General features: G+C 42.6%; 3 protein-coding genes across 3 annotated transcripts; 2 read left to right on the top strand and 1 right to left on the bottom strand.

Moving 5' to 3' along the window:
- The first annotated feature begins 1,934 nt into the window (after positions 1-1,934).
- Positions 1,935-4,948, top strand: kcnk12l (potassium channel, subfamily K, member 12 like). The gene is made up of 3 exons (XM_047607779.1): positions 1,935-2,232; positions 2,383-2,927; positions 3,018-4,948. The coding sequence occupies exons 1-3, from the start codon at positions 1,935-1,937 to the stop codon at positions 3,384-3,386; spliced, it is 1,212 nt and encodes a 403-aa protein (XP_047463735.1). The 3' UTR covers positions 3,387-4,948.
- ppm1nb (protein phosphatase, Mg2+/Mn2+ dependent, 1Nb (putative)) lies at positions 4,343-9,269 on the bottom strand. Its single transcript, XM_047607777.1, has 6 exons — positions 8,480-9,269; positions 7,675-8,246; positions 6,205-6,322; positions 5,734-5,848; positions 5,576-5,639; positions 4,343-5,465 (listed from the first exon to the last, which is right to left on the bottom strand). Exons 1-6 carry the CDS (start codon positions 8,883-8,885, stop codon positions 5,397-5,399), a joined length of 1,344 nt encoding a protein of 447 aa, XP_047463733.1. The 5' UTR covers positions 8,886-9,269; the 3' UTR covers positions 4,343-5,396.
- A 166-nt stretch (positions 9,270-9,435) lies between these two features.
- Positions 9,436-17,536, top strand: rtn2b (reticulon 2b). Its single transcript, XM_047607925.1, has 8 exons — positions 9,436-9,544; positions 10,961-11,113; positions 12,956-13,163; positions 13,252-13,390; positions 14,212-14,281; positions 14,601-14,647; positions 14,771-14,829; positions 14,936-17,536. The coding sequence occupies exons 1-8, from the start codon at positions 9,520-9,522 to the stop codon at positions 15,048-15,050; spliced, it is 816 nt and encodes a 271-aa protein (XP_047463881.1). The 5' UTR covers positions 9,436-9,519; the 3' UTR covers positions 15,051-17,536.
- The last annotated feature ends 1,449 nt before the right edge of the window (positions 17,537-18,985 follow it).

Genomic DNA, 18,985 nt, shown 5'->3' with positions numbered 1-18,985 from the left:
TGTCTTTGTTTTATTATCAGCATTTCTTGATCATTATAAAGGAAATAGAACTTATTCCATAATTCATCCATTGGATGTTGGATTACATTCTGCTTTGTATAAAATACTTCTGTGGAAATCAGTGCCATGTTATGTGACAATTATATCACACTGCACTATACACAGTGTTTATTCAGCATTAGTCAGAATTGGGTAGTTTTTTTTTTTTCTTGTGAACCCACAAGACCTTTGTACATGGTGATCTTTGGGATTAATAATTTGCATTGAATAGTATGTTTTTCTTTTAAATGACGTTTTAACCGTGCTAGTGACTTGGCTTTATGGAAGGCATGTGTTGGTGGGTTGCCCAGACTAAAACATCTCAGAAACTACTGGATGACTTGGTCCAAGATTTTACACAAACAGATGTTAAGTGTTTCCTGTGATCTGGTTCTCAAACAGTGCTGGGTTGCCATGAAGCTTGGCTTCATCTGGGCTCATGAGCAGCTCAGAAAGTTAAGCTTGTCCAATCCCTGCCATAGTGACGTCATGCCAGTCCTTTCTTCAGCAAATGTCGTTTGACATGAATGTACCCAATAGAAAATTTGAAAAGGGTCCATCTGACCTCGTAAGGTTTCTTGAAGACGTTTCGTCACTCATCCAAGCAGCTGCAGTATCTGTGAAAACTAGCATGACTAGAGTCTGTAGACGACCAAAAAAAAATCAAAACCACACCAGTATCACACCTCATAAAGCTATTATCGTTTGGGTTTTCTCTTGTGAGATGCGGTAGGATTTCTGTTGTTTTGGGACCACATCAGAGTGTAAATGCTGCTTCTCTGCCTTCACGCATGATGAGGCAGATGTGCCGCCTGTCCTCCACACCTGTACGCTGTTCTCATTCAGCCATCAGTCGGCGGGCAGAGGGAACCCCTGCCCTTACCTGCACCACCAGACAAGATTAAAGGGATGAACAGACAGAGAAACTGACGGCCATGCTCAACAAATCCTCCCACACAGTCTGCTGCAACAACAAAAAGCTTTCCCAGTTGCGCTGAAGTGAGAAGAACAAGAACTCAGATTTATTCGACTATGCTGGTTAGCTTCTGCTGACATTGCTCCAGTCGTTTTGCCACTGCTAAACACTGAGTCATTGGTAAACTTAATCAGGAGATCTTAATTGGTGTTCCATGATTGGATGGTGTAATAATGATTAAATGACTAATTATTTAAAGCAAGCATTTTGTCACTTGTAGGTGAACTGAGGTGTGATGAAGGCTTAAAAAGAAGCATGATGATTTAAAAATGTCAAAGATAACTGCACCAATCAGGGTGTGCTCAAAAAAGAGGAGAGGGTGTGGGCAGGGTATGGTGATGTCAGTGTGACAGATGAAACATCAGACAGCCTCTTGGTTTGCACAAAAAAAAAAAAAAAAACTCAAGAGGCAGCCTCTCGCTGGTCATTGTTCAGCAGATCCATGTAATGAGCACAGGCAGACCAGCAGCGCTCAGGGAGTGGATGCTGCAGTCAGCGAGACCAGGTTGGTTTATTACTTTAAACTTTGACCATTCGATGACTGCTACTGACACTGCTACTGACCAATACGTATGTATTTATATTAAATGCTTTCTTATTACGATGTCTTTACATACAGATTTAACCAAAGCATTGTCAGTTTTCAGACGGACTTTTTGTTGTAATATGTTGAAAAATTTAAGCACATGCAGTAATGTAAAATAAAATACTTTACCATGCTTCTGATATATATCTGTTGTTGTTTTGTTCCAGGCTATATTCTCTTCAAATGTGTATTTTCTTTGCTGCATATAAAGCACACAGTGAGCGTGTGACTTGGTAGAGGTGGTGCATGTTGTTGCAGCGGTGTGCCTGTGCTGCTGCCGTGCTCATGGCTCGGAGGAGAGCTGCAGGTGGCTGCTGCTGCCCCAGAGCACCCATGAACGAAGACAACGCTCGTTTCTGCCTGCTGGCCGCCCTCATCCTTCTCTACTTACTGTGCGGGGCGGCCATCTTCTCAGCCTTGGAGTACCCGTTTGAGCTGCGTGCCCGCCTTCTCTGGAAACAGCAGCTGGACAACTTCACCAGGAGGTACAGGGTCAACCTGGGCGCCCTGCACACTCTGCTGCGGCAGTATGAGGAGGCGAACGGAGCCGGGATCAGAGTGGACGCTTTGAGGCCACGTTGGGACTTTTCTGGAGCTTTCTACTTTGTGGGCACAGTGGTTTCCACTATTGGTAAGTCTTTTAATTTTAAAAAGTTTTTTTAGTACTTAGTACTATTTTCCCAAGTGATTGTAGAGACGTCACATGCTGCTCATAGGACACCATCTCTTTAAATGCACAGTGCTGCGTGACCATCTATGTTGTGTTTCTCCTCCTCTCTAGGCTTTGGTATGACTACCCCAACGACTATTGCAGGAAAAATATTCTTAATCTTCTACGGGCTCATTGGCTGTGCTGCCACCATCCTGTTCTTCAACCTCTTCCTGGAGAGGATCATCACCATGTTGGCGTACATCATGCGCTGGTGTCACGAGCGACGCCTCAAGTTTGCTGGAGTTGGGGTGGTGTCAAGCAGGGAAGAGGTGTCTGGAGAGGAGGACAGCCTGGAGGGCTGGAAGCCGTCAGTCTATTACGTGATGTTGATCCTGGGGGTGGCCTCTGTTGTGATTGCGTGCAGTGCCTCCACTCTGTACAGCTCCATGGAGAACTGGAGCTACGTGGACTCCCTCTACTTTTGCTTTGTGGCTTTCAGCACCATTGGCTTCGGGGACCTGGTGAGCAGTCAAAGAGAGAAGTACGAATCTCAGGAGGCCTACCGGCTTGGAAACTGCCTTTTCATTTTGATGGGAGTGTGTTGCATCTACTCACTTTTCAATGTCATCTCCATTGTCATCAAGCAAACTCTCAACTGGATCCTGGGTAAGCTGGTCTGCTCAGGGCAACATAAGCTCTGTTCGTGCTCCACACCCTGCTGGTGGCTCTGCTGCCCCTGCCTCAAGAACAAAAATCACGTCCAGAGGCGTCGGCCTGCACACCTAAAATCAAAGCGCATGAAACGCAACAAGGTGCAGCCCGTCCCGTCCCACTGCCCGGCGGGAAGGCACCGCTACACAGACGGCTCGGTGGAGACCGTTTGCGACAGTGAGACGGACGCTGGCGCGGTGGCTGAAGTTTATGTGGGACGGCGTCTGTCAGGAGAGATGATTTCTGTCAATGAGTTCATGGTGTCCAACAAGGTGTCTCTGGCACTGCTGCAGAAGCAGCTGAGTGAAACAGCTCACCAGGGCCCACGGCAGAGCTACGGCCATCAAAATGGATTCTCTGGTGGCGTGGGGGCCTTGGCAATTATGAATAATCGTCTGCAGGAGACTAGTGTGGATAGATAGCATCAGAGCAATAGCTGTTATTTAGAACATTGCTTTATGTTCCCAATAATGTAGCCATTCCCATTTTCTTCCTCATGAAGTGATTCTCTATAAAATCAATGCTTTGTCCTCTCAACTGGAGAATTCTGACGATAGAATAAATTGCTCTGTATTAGAATCTGTTTGGTAAGAGCAGTTTATGCCGATAATAGCAGACTTCCAGCAGGGACCCTGGACAGCATCTAATTGTTCACATTTTGCTCGGTAAGGAGAGATTAAAAAAGATGAATACAGTTGGAAGAATTCAACATCACTGTGAAGAAGGGGCTGATGTCCTGAAGTGATTGACTCATACAAAAGCAATCAGATGAAAGAAGCAGTAAAGGACCACTTAAAGAGGACTGCTGATTCAAGAGTGCTGCGCATGTCCCCTGAGCTCCTCAACAGACATGGTCGTATGTGAGGTGGTAGTCAATGTTAGTCGACGTACAGACGCTAAAGCCACAGTCTCCCCTTAGACAACCAGACAGGGTTAAATGTGAATTGTGTTAAATGTGACTAAATGTGATTCACACCGAGTTTCTCAAACACACTGCAGGAGCTCACAAGCGCCAAGAAAGAAACATTTTAATTTGTTGATTGCTCACATCTTTCGCCGTTGCATGTCATTGAAATTCATGGAAAGAGATCTGGAACATCTAATCAAACCTGGGCTGTAGAGGAGGTCCTTATGTCAACGAGTGCTTTGCAAATAGTCGCAGGATTACATAGATGAGAGCGTAGAGAAAGATTTCGGCTCTCGTGGCTAGCCGGATGAGATCCATTACTATGCAAGAAGACCAGTTTTAACCCATTCTGTGTCATTCTGTATCACGTATGTGGAGACAAAATCATTAAGGTTGGTGCGGCGATGCTGTCTATTTCTTCTCACTGTTAGGAAAGTAGTGAGTTATTATGGGTAAAAACGCAACAAGTCGTCATTGGAACATCTTTTTATTTAGATTCAAAACGATCATGACTCTTATCAGTTTATGTCTATACACAGAAAATAACTCACTAATAATGTAACAATGTCGTATGACACAGGTATAATAACCCATCCTGATCCATTCTGATGCTGTTCATCAACTATGTAAAAGATGAATAAGGCAGCACAGTACATATCATCCAATGCATTGAAAAAATACATTTCACATGAACTTCTTTTAGGAATATGTCTACAAATGTTTAGATTTAGAGAGAACTGCAGAACATGTATACATAGAACTTATTCATCTAAAACTGGAGTCGACAAAGTGGAATCGAAAACCGTTCGTTTCTCATTGTTATATCTCTGGGGAAAAGAGGTAAAAGCAAACACCTCTTCAGAAAAGATATGGCATGATTACATCTATAGATTGTGAAATGTATTTTTTCTTCATGTGTGTGTAGAATTAAACGTGTGATCTGTGTTTATTTGCCTGTCACTTTTGGGCACAGAGGAGAAAATATAGATTTGTGCATTTCCATGAGCTGCCAAACTGTTCACGCTGTTAGCATCGCCTGTTGGTACAAATGGATAAAATGCATGCTTTTGGCTTACACTGACGATGTCTCAACATATATTTCTTTTCAGGGAGACGAAAGGCAAACGTGAACTCTTAATGATTCTTTTGATATGTCTACTCTTAAAATGTCACGTTTGAGATACGACATCACACGAACTAATGTTTAATCCAATGAGCGTGTACACAAGTTCACAGTTGGCTGTTGTTCAGTTTTACAGGCTGTCATTTGAATTTAAGTGTATTTGTGTTCACTGAATACGAGGCAGAGGTTTGTTGCTGGGTCAGTGTCTCTGAGTTAAGTTTTACAAAATATCCTTCTTGTATAAATATAAAGTATCAGGCTTTAATAGATCTATTTTTGCATCGTATTTGTTATGACAATATGCTGATTTCTAGCATGATGTAAACATACACCAGTGTCTGCTCATCAACTCCCTTCTTTTGTCGGATTGCACACATAAAGAAAACAATTTTAATATTCACATTAATCACAGCTCCTCCACGGATCCTTGGAGACAAAATCCTGATGGGATTCTGAAGAGCCTCCCAGGCCCTGGACAGAAACAATAAAGTAGGAAATATTAGTGTATTTACCATGCACAGAGCAGGAAATCACACATCCTGTAATGGCTGCAGTGAGCCAGAAGTGTGGCTTGCACTCACATTTGGTACTGTAGGTTTGTGCGTCTCCCGCTGCTGATAGTAAGCAGAAATAATGCAGTTCCTCCTGTAGCACAGAGAAGCAATGTGGTGTCATTTTAGGTTACGGACTGAGACAGAGATGCACGCACGCTCATCGGCACTCATTCTGTGTCTCTTACTTGCTCTGTATGCCTCCACCTGGTGGTAGACCTGGGATGAAGGTGGACGCGAGGACCGTGAGGACAGACAGCAGGTCAGGCTCTTCTCCTCTGGCACACAGCTCGTCATAAATCTCTGTCAGATGAGAGAGGAGAGAAAGAAGTTTTCTAAGAGGAACATTATGAGAGTTTGTGTGTTTTAATTTTGCATGCTGTTTAAAGAATAAGCCAGTGTATTCTAGAGGAATTCAGTTTGAAAAATGCATTGTGTGGCTCAAACGGGTATACATGTACGGGTCTATTTTCAGCTGTTGAACAATACACATACAGTGTAGTGTATGTAGAACTGACTCAAAATACTCTGTCTCATTTCACAGCAATGAAACATTATATTGATGATGGTACTAATGTTTAAATCCCTGGGCAACAGTGTTTTTGTCATATACTAATATATCCAGTACTGGTCTGGCAGGCATTGCGTTCCCCACACACCTGCCACTTTGGACTCCAGCAGGTCCTCCAGTTCGGCCTCTTGGTGCAGTGCCTCCGCTGATAGCTGGGGGGCTCCAGGGAAGCAGAGCAGGATGATGCTGATGTTGTCCAGGCTACCCTGTGGACCGAGGAGCAGATTCAGCAAAGGGGTGAGTAATGATGGCTGACCTCACAAATGTCGACACATAAAACATTATGTCAACCTGGGTAGACTCGCATTATTTTCACCTCCCAGTTTGCGCAACAATGTCACAGGGAAGCAGCGGAGCAGGAAAATGGCAATGGAGTGTGGAAGAGACCGTGACATTTTGAGGTCATTGTGCATATCCAAGCTGAAACCCCTGTGTTTCATAACAAAGTGGCAGGATGGCCGAGCAGCGTGCAGCATGGGTGTAAGCATGTGCACATGTGGCCCAGGTTTATTTTGACATGTCTCCCATGAAATTACATAGATGATGAACCTGATGTCTGTCAACCCTGGAACAGCATAAGACAATAGACGTTTCATGTTTGAGGCAAACTAATTATTTCACAGATTAGTTATTATATAGTGAAAATACACTGCCACGTTTACATCTAGCAGCTCTAATGATACATCTACATCTACTCCCTCACTGAAATCATTTCAATCTACAACAGACCTGCCATCAGAGATTCTTGAACAGCAGTCCTCAACCATCCAACCACTCTCAACGAGAGACTGCCTGAAATGAGTCCTCATATGAACCTACAATAATCCCATGTAACTGGCTCTGACACCCCTGCAGTCTATTTTGAGGTGGTCTGTTAGGACGGTACCATGCACAGCAGCCACAGTCTAAAGGAGACTAAACCAAAGCCTTACCAGAAGTCATTGTTGCTCCTTCAGTGTAATGTTTACATGTTTACAGCCAAAGGTGCACTTCATCGATCTCCCATACAAGAACAAACATGTCAAAAATGGGTATAATCAATCATTTCTATACATATTAAGGTCTTAGTATGACTATACTAGAGAGCTTACTAGTAACTTGTTTTATTTTTACTGTGTGCAGCCTTTGATTCAGCGGCCTTGCTCTGTGTACCTAGTATTTAGTCACAGATTGAGATTTCAACTTGTGTCTAAATCCACAAATCTAGTTTAACCCCAGTATCCACAACAGTGATCATCCAGAAACTTATCCCAGTTCATTCATGTAAACACAACTGAATGATTAAATAATTAAATATTGGATCGGGCAGAAAAGCCCCATCAAAGAAAGATGGGGAGAAGATGGGAGTAGGATGTCGTTAGCCTTTGGCTCAACTGCATAATCCAAAGCACATTAGAAATGATGTAACTAAATATTAAACTGAAATAGGGTTTTTTAATCACTTTAAAGGATTTGTTAAAAACCAAATAAACTGCAGCTTAACACTTCGTGTGTGCAAGGTGATGGATTATTTTGTAATTAAAAGCTCCTACATTAATATGATGTTGCAGGTTCTGACCTTGTAGAGACAGAGGTCAATGACTTGTGCGCAGACATCCCTCAGGTCCGTGCAGACACGCAGCCGGTTCTGGATGAAGGCGCACAGCTCCTCGTTGCTGATGGTGTCCCAAACCCCGTCGCAGGCGAGCACCAGGAACTCATCTGCTGGTGAGCGCTCCACCACGCAAACCTCCGGCTCTGGTGACACCATCTGCTGGCTGGGCGTCCGGTTCTCCACCCCCTTGTAGCTGAAGTCCCCCAGGGCGCGGGACACTGCCAGGGAGCCGTTGATCCGTTGCAGGGACACCGAGCCACCTGCGGCCTCGATGCGCTCTTTCTCCAGAGGGTTGTACGGTTTGTGGTCCTCAGTAGAGAAGCAAACCTGCCCGGACCGGCACAGCATGGCCCTGGAGTCTCCGCAGTTGGCAAAGTAGATGTAATATGGCGAGATGAGAGTGGCCACCGCAGTGGTGCCCCCCCTTTCCCAGCCTTCTCGACGGGCCACAGAGAGCAGATGCTTGTCAGTCTGCAGGAAACCGTCGATGATGGCTGATTTCACCTTTTCAGGGTCGTCCTCTGGTCCCATGCCGCCTATGTGTGGAAACATACAGTGTTTTCCCGCAGACATAAAAACACAACATTACAAAATGTAAATAGAATACTGTAGCTATCACAGTATTTATGCCAGATAACAGAGAAAATAGCTTGTTTTGCTGCTAATAAAAGCCTAATTCAGATCAGAGCATCTTAAACACAGCTGAGCGGCTCTATAATTAATTAACTTCCTTTCTGATATATTATATTCTCAGTTTCAGATCTTTCACCTGTGGCCAGGATGTGACCAAGGAGGTGTTGGGAGCAGTACTGTGCCACGGCGCTTCCTGCATGACCATCAAACACAGCGAAGAAGCTCCACTCAGCTAGCTCTCCACCCAGCTGTGGCACGCAGTTGTGGAAGTCCTCCATGTTGGCCCTCCAGCCCTGCATGCTTCCTAGGGCGTAGGTGAGGCCCCAGCGGGCGCAGCCCTCCTCTGTTAGCTTGTCCAGGACAGGGCGGTCCAGGTAAGGGCTGGGGATGACTTCCTCCTTCTCCCCCTCAGCTGGCTGCTCTCCCTCTGCTGCTCCTCCACGGCCTCCCTTGAAGAAAGAGCTGACCCTCTTTTCCGTTTCTTTCACCAGCTGCCGCACAAACGCAGGCATCTCCACGCTGCCCTTCCTCGCTGTCCTCATGGCTCTTGTGCACAGCTGATACGAGGCGAATCTTCTTTTGTCCCTGCCCCGGTGTTTGTGGCTGGGATGGAGGGCTGAGCTGTAGGCCTGATGATAGGCCCAAGCAGTATCTGCGTAGCCCTGCTGCTCCAGGGCTCAGAGCATGGCTGCCTGAGCTGATGGATGTTCTCTGAGCTGGCTGCTTACCCCTCTCTCCTTGTTCATCTCCTTTCTTTCCTCTCTCCTCTCCCTCTCCGGAGACCTCACTGATCAGCGCTGCGTCCTCCACTCATCCTTCCTCTCCTTCTCGTTTGGTCTCTTCTCTGTGTTGCTGTGATTTCACCTTCTCCCTCGCTTTTTCATAGCTCTTCCCTCTTTCACCAGCTCTCCCCTTGCCTTGTTATTTTCCCTGCCTCCTCCGTGATTGGTCGGCTATTTGTGTCAACCAATCCCTGCCGGGTTTGCAGTAGCACTGTCATGTTTGAGCTCATCCTCTCTCACCAGTCTCCTATCTGCAGCTCCGTCCCTCCCACATCGCTGTTAATCTCAACCTTTGATCGGCTGGGATTATAGGATAGTGGATTACAGGAGTGTCAGCCATTTAGCACAAAGTGTGTGACGGTGGGAGCTGGAAGGTTTATCATGACCCAGTTGAATGGATCTTTCTTTTTCCATTATAGGTGATGATGCAAAACCAGAAATCAAAGCTGCATTCATGCTTTGAATATGGGTCAGACCGTTTTGTATTTGCAATATCTGCAATAAAAGCATGTAATAACATGTTGGGTTTAGATTTAACAGTTTGAATTGTGTGGGTGTTTATCATGTATTTGCTGTTTGGTTAGAGACAGATAGTAACATAAAGGCTGTGAACTGTGGACATTCAGGATTTTATTTAAATAAAATGAAACAAAATGTTGTCAACCATTTACGATTCATAGAATTTCTTTTATTTAAAAATTGTAACTAATTTAACTGAGATAAACTAAGTTAAATGTTTATTTTATTTTGAACACAAATTTGTTTTTAAATGATTATGCTGCACAACATGACTTCCATCTGTCTTGTTTGGCACCATTCCCCCGAACAACTGCTTAAATCTGTTCATTCAGCCAAGATGACGTGGCAGCTTTGCTGAATAACTTCTAATGGAGCCAAACGTGCTTGTCACACATGATAGAAACAAACATCTGTGTCAGCTCCAAATACCCAGTTGATTCTTTGTTGTGATGCATTTATACTGCTAAAAAAGTGTTGGACAGATTGGACAGAATATGCAGATCAGTATTTAAAATCACAGCAAACCAATAAGAAGCCCACATAACAACAGACATAAAAACATAAGAACAATAATGTATACTCTACATATAGATTATTATTATTGCTGGATAGCTGATCTATATATACTATTATTGAATAGAGTCATACATCATGACTGTCAGAGTTGGTGTATTGTATCGCATCATATTTAGTGTTGTAGGAGCTCAAGATCTGTTGTATCGTATAGTATCATATCATTTCGTATTAATGTTGTTAGGGTTGAAAATGTAGCGTATCATAACGTATTATATCATATTGTATTATATCGTATTAATGTTGTTAGTAGTGAAAATCTATCGTATCATATATTGTATCGTACCGTTTGTATCGTATCGTATCGTATCGTATCGTATCGTATCGTATCGTATCGTATCGTATCGTATCGTATCATATCGTAATCCTCTCGCTTTTGTCTGACTAATACCAATGGGAAAAAGGCTTGAATAAAAGGCTATATAACTCTGAAATTATAAACTCTGAATAGAAAAAAAAAGCTTCATTAGAAATTCATTCTCGTCACAGTACACAGCTGGTGCAGAAAGCAGCCTAGTGACGTTGGATGATTTCTTAACAGTCCTAATTGGTGAAGAATTTTACATTAAAAGCTGTTCTTTGCTAACGTGGCAGCATGTGAAGGCCTCTGTGTGCAGGTTGGACACTAACTGGCTGAGGAAGCTTGAGAGCCTCTGAAAGCTGAGGGACATGTACATACTGATGTCTCAGGTTCCCAATCTGAGTGTCTGTCTGTGTGTGTGTGTTTGTGTGAATCCACACAGGGTGTATCCAATACAGGATAAAATTAGGCCAGGCAAGCCTTATATTGCTGACGGAGCTGGGGTGGCCAAAAAAAGCCTGGAGTGCAAGCCAACACTGGAGGCGCAAGGAAGAGAGGGGAGCAAGCCGGATCGCTGCTGAAATGGCCACCAAACGTAAGGAAATAACTCGTGACAGCTTTAAGTAAAGTGAATCTGGGCAGACAGGGAACTGGTCAGAGTCCAGCTGTCAGGTGGAGGAGAAAATGTATTTTTTCTCCTGTGCTAGGCAGGTGTAAGTGCAGACAGGATGGCAAATGAAACAGTCAGTCCAGCATGTCTTTCATTCGGTGGACGGATGAGCAGAATTGGACTCTTGGCTAGATGAGATACTGTTGCTGACTGAGTAGTTGTGGGCTTTATTCATAAATTCTTAAGTAGATTGAGAAGTGTTTCTTGGCAGGGCTATTATACATTTCTTGTGTTATTAGGTTTAGAATCAGGGTTCGGTTATGGTCATGCCCTGCTTGGAATATGACATCACTGGTGTAACAGCATAAGTATGAGTATCTCCCTATGTGCCCCCCAGCTTCCTGTTCAGATTTGCAATTCAGTAAATAAAACTCGAAAGTACTCACTTTCTACGTGCTTGTTTTGTGTGTATGTGTTCACATGCCCTGCCCAGTTGCTTGTAATTGCCAGCTGTGCTGTTGTGTGCCTCTTTTTTCGTATGTGTTGCGCTGTAAGATTCCCATCTGTTGGTTAATAATCTTGAGAGTGAAACTGGAGTTGAAATGCTCATTTAATGTTGTCGTGGTTGAAAATCTAATGTCTGTAGATCAATATCTATAGTTGCAGCAGACCAATAAGAAGCACACATTACATATTGTATACTATGTCTATGCAGACTATGTCTGCAGTTCATCACTGTCAGCGCCGGCATATCGTGCCATAATGTATCGTATCGTATCATATCATACTACTATATCGTATCATATTATATCGTATCATTCTACTGTATCATATCGTATTATGCTATATCATATTGTACCATACTACTATACCGTATCATAGTGTGTCGTACTATATTGTATCGTAAAAAATAATACTAATAATACCAATAAAACAATCCATTTATCATTCATTGATAAATGGATCATTCATCTTTTTGTCAAGAAAGAAAGGAGATGAACAGAAGATGTTAAGACTACCTCGATACAATATCATATTTTTATTATAGTTCAATATTTTTATATTGTTTTGCGTCTCCTATAAGAAACTGGTGGTAATTGTAACGCTCTGTCTGAGAGAGGGATGCGTGTGTCACATTTCTATTTCTATTAAGGAAGGTCCTGATTTTGGTTGTCAGGATAAAGAGTGGGTGTTGCTGGTATCACTTTCACAGAATTTTGAAAAATCTGTGAAGTACTCTTATAAAATAACGTACAGTCACGTCTGAGACAATTTTTTTTAATGTGCTGACCACAAAACAGAAGTTCAAATATCTGGAGGAAAGTTGCCAAAGTCAGAGCAAATATGTGCTCTGTTTGTTGAGATAAAAACTGAAGATAGAAACATTTTTAAATAGACTTCATTAAGAGGTTGATTACCAGTCTGATATGCCGTGCTGTTACACTTACTACCTCTGACAAAACCTCTGTACATGTGCCACATCCATGTTTTCATGTGAAAGTTCTCTAAGACTGTGCCAATTCACGAGAATCAAGAGAGAGGAAAAGAGTACTTTTCTCACTATCAGCCATCTTTGCTGTCACTTCACACTGAGTTTTACTGCCACTTCATTTTAAGTGGCGTCTCTTTGCCCTTCTGTCATGCCACCGCAGTGTGTAACTGAGCGGTGCCAGTGTGAAGCCTTTCTTCGAGTGATGCAGAATAAAACGACCAAAGCCTGTAATGAATTAACATATTTAAAATACCTAATCAAGGCTTTAATTTATGTAGAGTGCAAACTTAGCGTTTCTATAACTGAAGCATAACCTCCTTCACCTTGTGTTACAGTTGTGGATCTGGTGTACTGGCGGAGCATGAGGAGGACCTGTGTGGTGTTCACAGGGTTGGTGGTGGGTCTGGCCAGCCTCTTCCAGCTCAGTGCCATCACTGTGCTCTCACACGTGTGTCTGGGCATCATGTGCATCACCTTCCCCCTCCGTCTGTACTACAAGCTGCTGGAGCTGCTGCGCTGGAACCCCGGGGTCCATCCCTTCCAGTGAGCCCATCAACGTTGACGCACCGGTTTGCTTTTCCAGCCTCGAGCACACGCTGTATCGTCTCAGCGCTCTCTCCCCTGTCCTCAGGTCGTACCTGGATCATGACAGCTCTCTGACAGATAAGGAGACGGTGATGCTGGTGGAGGAGGTGGTGCTGCTGATTGCGTTCGCGGTCACGGAGATCAAACGCCTCATTTTCATCGACAGCATGATCGACTCTATTAAGGTTTGAGTGGGATGATAAACTAACGACACAAACTGATTCACGAAGCATGAATGTTGCCTCTGAAAAGCCCACAAATCACCAGTGCCAAATGTTTAACTCTGGCACCGTTACTTTGCTCCCAAAAGCAGTGGTATCATGGAGATAAATCCCAGGCCATGAAAGATACACAAAGCAAAAGAGTGGTTTTGGTTCTCAGTGAGATCAGTGCAACAATCACATAGTGTCAAAAAAATAAAATAAAAACAGTCTAAAGATGCTTTACAGAACACAGAGTCTTAAACCCCCAGGGCCAGTACTAAGATGATGGAGCCAAGGAAACACTCCCTCTTAACAGGAAGAAACCTTGAGCAGCGCCCCAGCCCAGCCGAGTAAACAGGCAGAATGAGAAGGAGGTGGGGAAAGAAGAGATGGGAAGTGAGTCAGATTGAAAGCAGGAGCATCCATGCAGCATATCTATACTAACACGATTACATGAAGCTTCTAGATGATTCAGGAGACGTGCAAGATTGATAGAAGAAACAGAGAGAGCCAGTATTCAAAGGGCACGCAATGTGCTCATAAGGTTACTGTTATAAGAATAAACAAGAGCAGAGAGGCCGAAAATGTCGGAAAATGTCGGTAATTATGGTTATTTAAAATGCAGTGGGCTGACAAAAATCAATATAAGATGCGTCATAAGCAGAATGGAAAATCGTGCAGTCAGTTTGATAGGATTGGACAAATGAAAGCAATGAAGCTGGAGGGGTTGTTAGAGCTAGGACCTTGTAGACATTATTAATGCAGTGAAACCTCTGATGAATATTTCTCCTGTGATCTTTCAGTTCGTTGTGCTCCTCTATCTGCTGTCCTATGTGGGCATCCTGACCAACGGCCTGACTCTGGTGATAACTGGTGAGTAGCTCAGTTCATGTGTACTCCTCACACCAACACACACACTCAACACACCGCTAGGACTGAGGTTCCTTCCGACTCGGTCTGAAGAGGGTTAAGCAAAGGAATACTCTTCTCAGACACGAGAGAGAACACAAACAAGGGTCCTGTTTCAGAGTCACGTGCTCCATCCCCCCGACCTCACCACTGAAGACCCACTCACACAGGCTTGGAAGAATGGATTTGCACTCCACGTATTCAAACAGAAGAATGGGTTTTGCAAATTAACGCACATCTTAACGATAAGTAACATAAATAAAAATTTGTCCTTGCTTTACAGCTGTGATCGCCATTTTTTCTTTCCCTCTGTTGTACAAAAAGCAGCAGGTAAGTTTCATTTGACTTATTTGATTACAATTCAAATCAACGTTAAAAAGTCTCTCACAAAGTGACACAGGATAACAGGTTATTTAAAGGCATGCTCTAACTTCTGTGTCTTCTTGGCGGCAGGTGAGGATAAGAAGGACGATGAGAACCATCAGAACTTTTGTAAAGAAAATCAAAAATATGTGAGTATCCTGACGTCCATATGATCTACTTCTCTAAAATCACATTAACTAAATATGCCTTTGAGTCTGTTTACTTTGCAAGCGTCATGCCCCCGTTTTGTTTCAGGTGCTTCGGTCTGTATGAGTCGGTGAGACCCTCAGATGCAGCTGCAGATGCACCCTCCCCAAAACCTGCACTTGCAGCCGCGGCTGCCGCCAAACAGAAAGCCAAGTCAAAGTAACCTGGTGGTCTCATGCTGAAAGCACTTGGGGTTTGGGATTTGGAAAATGTTGGAATGTTACATCCTCCGTGGGGCCGCGGGAGGGGCAGCTCATTTCCATCTCTCCACCATGATGTTATGGGAAGCAAGATTTAATTGATCCTGACGGCTGAAACAAAGCTGCCATTCACTCAAGTAGAGGGAGGGGAGACATATGAAGAGGGGAGTTTTATTTACTGAGATGCTCTCTGTGGGCAGTGTTTGATCCGACCAGTTCACTCAGTCTCCAACACCACAGAATGTCACTTATTTTTTTGGACAACAAGTCTGTTTATACATAACTAGAGAGCGCTTTTCCTGTTGGACTGCAGAATTATTCATAACGACACGGCATCATTCAGTGTTAACTGAGTCTCCTTACAACTTTTATATTAGTGGTAATGAAAGCCCTGTCCTCTCTTTTTCATGCTAATCACATTTCTGACAGCAGTTGGTTGATTCACGTTTTCAAACATTCACAACAAAACAACTGTAAACTAATGTGAGGAACTTTGAATGTCCTCAGCACCTGAATGCGCATAGTTAGTTTATTTGTCGTTAAAGTTGACTTTAATTGTGCTCATTTAAACCTTTTAGTGTAATCGTACATTAACACTTTACTCCACTAGGTGGCAGTGGAGCCAAACTGAAAAACAGTGCTGACATATCATTTATCTTTTCAGTTAATATCCGCAAAGTGTTTCCTGTTTACGCAGCCAGCAGAGATGTAGAGCAGCATTAGCATTCATTGTGTCTGGCTTTTAAATGAAGTCCAAAATGAGTTCCTCTTATGTTGTTCTTCGTTCTCTTCCATCAAGAAAACTGCTTAAAGCTCCACTAGGTTGCTAACTCTTAATATTGTCTTTGTGTTGGTGTTTGACTTTGTGTGTGTTGTGTACAGTGGCTTCGTGGTGGGTTTACAGCAGGGTTTTTATGGAGCAAACAGCCGCCTGCTATGTTTGAACATCGTGAGAGTGGTGAGAGGAAAACCAAAACAATGAGCTGTAAGAGGATAAACTGCTCTGCAGAGTCACAGTGGGTGGATAACTGTCTGAGGGTTCATCACTATGAGCGAACACATTCACCTGCGTGTAAACACGTGATCCATTGTTCATTTTATGATTAGCGCCTTGTGTAATGTGAGAATTTATTTTGTCAAACACTTTTGGAGGTAGTGAAATAAGAGATACCTTTTAGATTATTGTTGTGTTAGAACTTACTAAACTACGACTAACTACATCATTAAGCGTCTTAATGTGGACGCATTATGCTGTCCACTCAACTGGAGAACTGTGTGAACCAGATGCATCAAAAACTGACTTCAGGGCTGGTCTGATAAAGAAGTCACTGACAAATATTAAAACACTCACTTAAGGAGGCCAACAAGTTTCATTAATATTCTGCCTCCAGAGACATTTCAGGAACTTTATTGAAATATTTTGTAAATCAACCAAACTGACACAAAACACCTCCTTAAAATTAAAGTAAATGAATCAGTCACTGTAATCCAACAGGAAAAGTTTAAACCCATAAGGAACTATTTCAGGTATCTGTGTTTTGAGCTAGCAGCGCTGTAGAAAACTTGAATTGTCCTAAACGAGTGTAGGTCAACCCACCTGGACATTTCAGATGTGATCTGGCATGGAGTTACTACCTGAGGGCGACGGGAGGATGACAAAAATCTTAGATGGACTTATCGTATATTACAACTAGCTGCCAAATCTGAGCCAGTAAACTGTGGTTATTTGAGTGTAGCAGCGTTAGCAGGGAGCTACCGTCACTGTGTGGTACTCTCTGGGTTTCAGATCTTAAAATGGAGCTGCACTCATACTAACATGTCTTAATGAGCTTAAAGTGAACACGTACATCACACACATTTTGTTAGCGGTGCTGAGTTGGGTGTCCACAGATAGTTCTGCTTTATTTAGCCTAAATGTGCTGTCAACTTATCACACACACTATTTCTGGTTGCTGCTGACACTCCTTGAAATATAGATTTTACACGGTATTGGCTCAAGACATTTTATAAAACACAGTTGTTTAGAGAGACATCCTCTTAACTTGAACATATAAAACCAAAACTGTCTGTTACATAGGAATAAAATACACAAACAGCTCACTGTGTTATCACCTGATATCTCTTTGTAAAAGTGTATTAATGAGTACAGTATTAGTTTTACTGCTTCTTTTTGGCTGGTCACATGGAACTAGCTTAATTGCTGATTTTTTTTTTTTTGTTTGTTTGTTTGTTTTTTTTTGTTTCTCCAGGACTGTTTAACCGTTGAGTAAAATAAAAGTATAAACATGGTGTTTCAGCACACCAAATGCTCCAATCTAAGCATCATCTACTGTGTTTTTGGCTTTTTGATCAATGTTTACTCATGTATCTATAGCTATTATTTTATTATTTTTTATTTTTGACTTCTGTTGTTTTGCTCCCCAATAAAAAGTTATTTACTACAAATGAAGGTGGGTTTGCTTTGAGCTCTTTACCTCTCACAGTGCTTCCAAGTGAATTTGATATCTGCTGCCTGTGATAACTTTGTTAAGCGGGGCCTTTTTGAATTTGGATATTTCAACTTGTGTTGTAACTGGAGCAGCTAAATTAAATTTTAAGGAATGGATTTTATTCTCTTTTACAGCCTTAAGTGCAGCCAAGGGTCACCAGTGTGACGCACCCCCTGCACTGACACCTTAGGCCAGTAGGTGCTGCTCTTGTAAAGCGTGTACCAGAGCCGTTCGTTAGAGAGTCTGGCCAACTACGGAATGGACCGTCTGAGCTATCCCGCTATGCTGATTGGTTCTGAGCTGGTCACGTGTTTCATGGGCGCCATGTTAGATACATCAAACCAATAGTCACCTATAGAGAAGTGGATATAACAGAGAATAAAGTTGGATTAAAAGTTAAAATATGCCCCAGGGATCAGGAAAACAGGGGGTGGGGGGACTCCACTGTTTCCCTGGTGAACAAAAACGGAGAAAATTATGGGGGCAAATGATTAAAAGGAAGAACTGGATGTCAACTGATTTCACCCTATTATGTGAGGTAAATGTCAATGTCTCTTTAATGTTTCGATTTTATATAGGAACAAAGTCATACTATCATTAATGTGTAGCTTAATCTCAAAAAAACCCAAAGCCGCTTTACAAATAAATTAAGTTTGAAATTAACCAAGCCCATGCTATACTAGCCTTATGCTTATCTATTAAGTTATCTAGACTAAACGCTTACAAAAATAGCAGCTACAGTCATATATACTGTGAAACATATGTGTGCATGTAATGTATGTCCATGTAAATAGACAAATTTAATTGACACAACTTTGCCTTGGTTGCTACTAAGTTGACTAACGTGCTAATGTTATAATGATAATACTTAATAACCGTAAGATTAGTTTAATTTTCACTATTTCTTTGTATTTGTAATTTTTCTGAGTGATTTCATACTTTTAACAGTGATGGATGAACACGGAGACTGAGGAGAAGGTAAACAGCTCCATGACTGATGAGGCTATTGAGCTACAAAGCATTTTACAGGCTCATTTAAGATATTTAAGGTAAGTAGACGCTGGGATATTTAAGTGAGGGCCTTGTTCATATTGACAGACGTGGACAATAACATTTATAGGCCCGTTAAAGGTAAAAATAAGCTATTTATTTCAACACTGCACGTGGGTTACACTGTAGAATCTTGTAGCAATTGTAGCAAACATGGCGCCCATGATTTGAGTTGGCCAGACTCTTGTCTAATATACATCTCTAGGTAGAGTAGAGTCTGATCTAAACAAATGATGAATCTGTGAAACATTTCCAGCATTATTACAATGCAAGCTTCAGCTTTTCAAACTCTACCTCATCCACTCAAAACATTCCCAGTGACAAAACCATCTTTTCTCTCTGGCTGTGGGCGTCACAGT

The sequence above is a fragment of the Mugil cephalus genome, chromosome 15, assembly GCF_022458985.1.
Source record: "Mugil cephalus isolate CIBA_MC_2020 chromosome 15, CIBA_Mcephalus_1.1, whole genome shotgun sequence".
Lineage (NCBI taxonomy): Eukaryota > Metazoa > Chordata > Actinopteri > Mugiliformes > Mugilidae > Mugil > Mugil cephalus.
The sequence above is the reverse complement of the archived record's forward strand: the minus strand, read 5'-3'. Positions and strand labels throughout refer to the sequence as shown.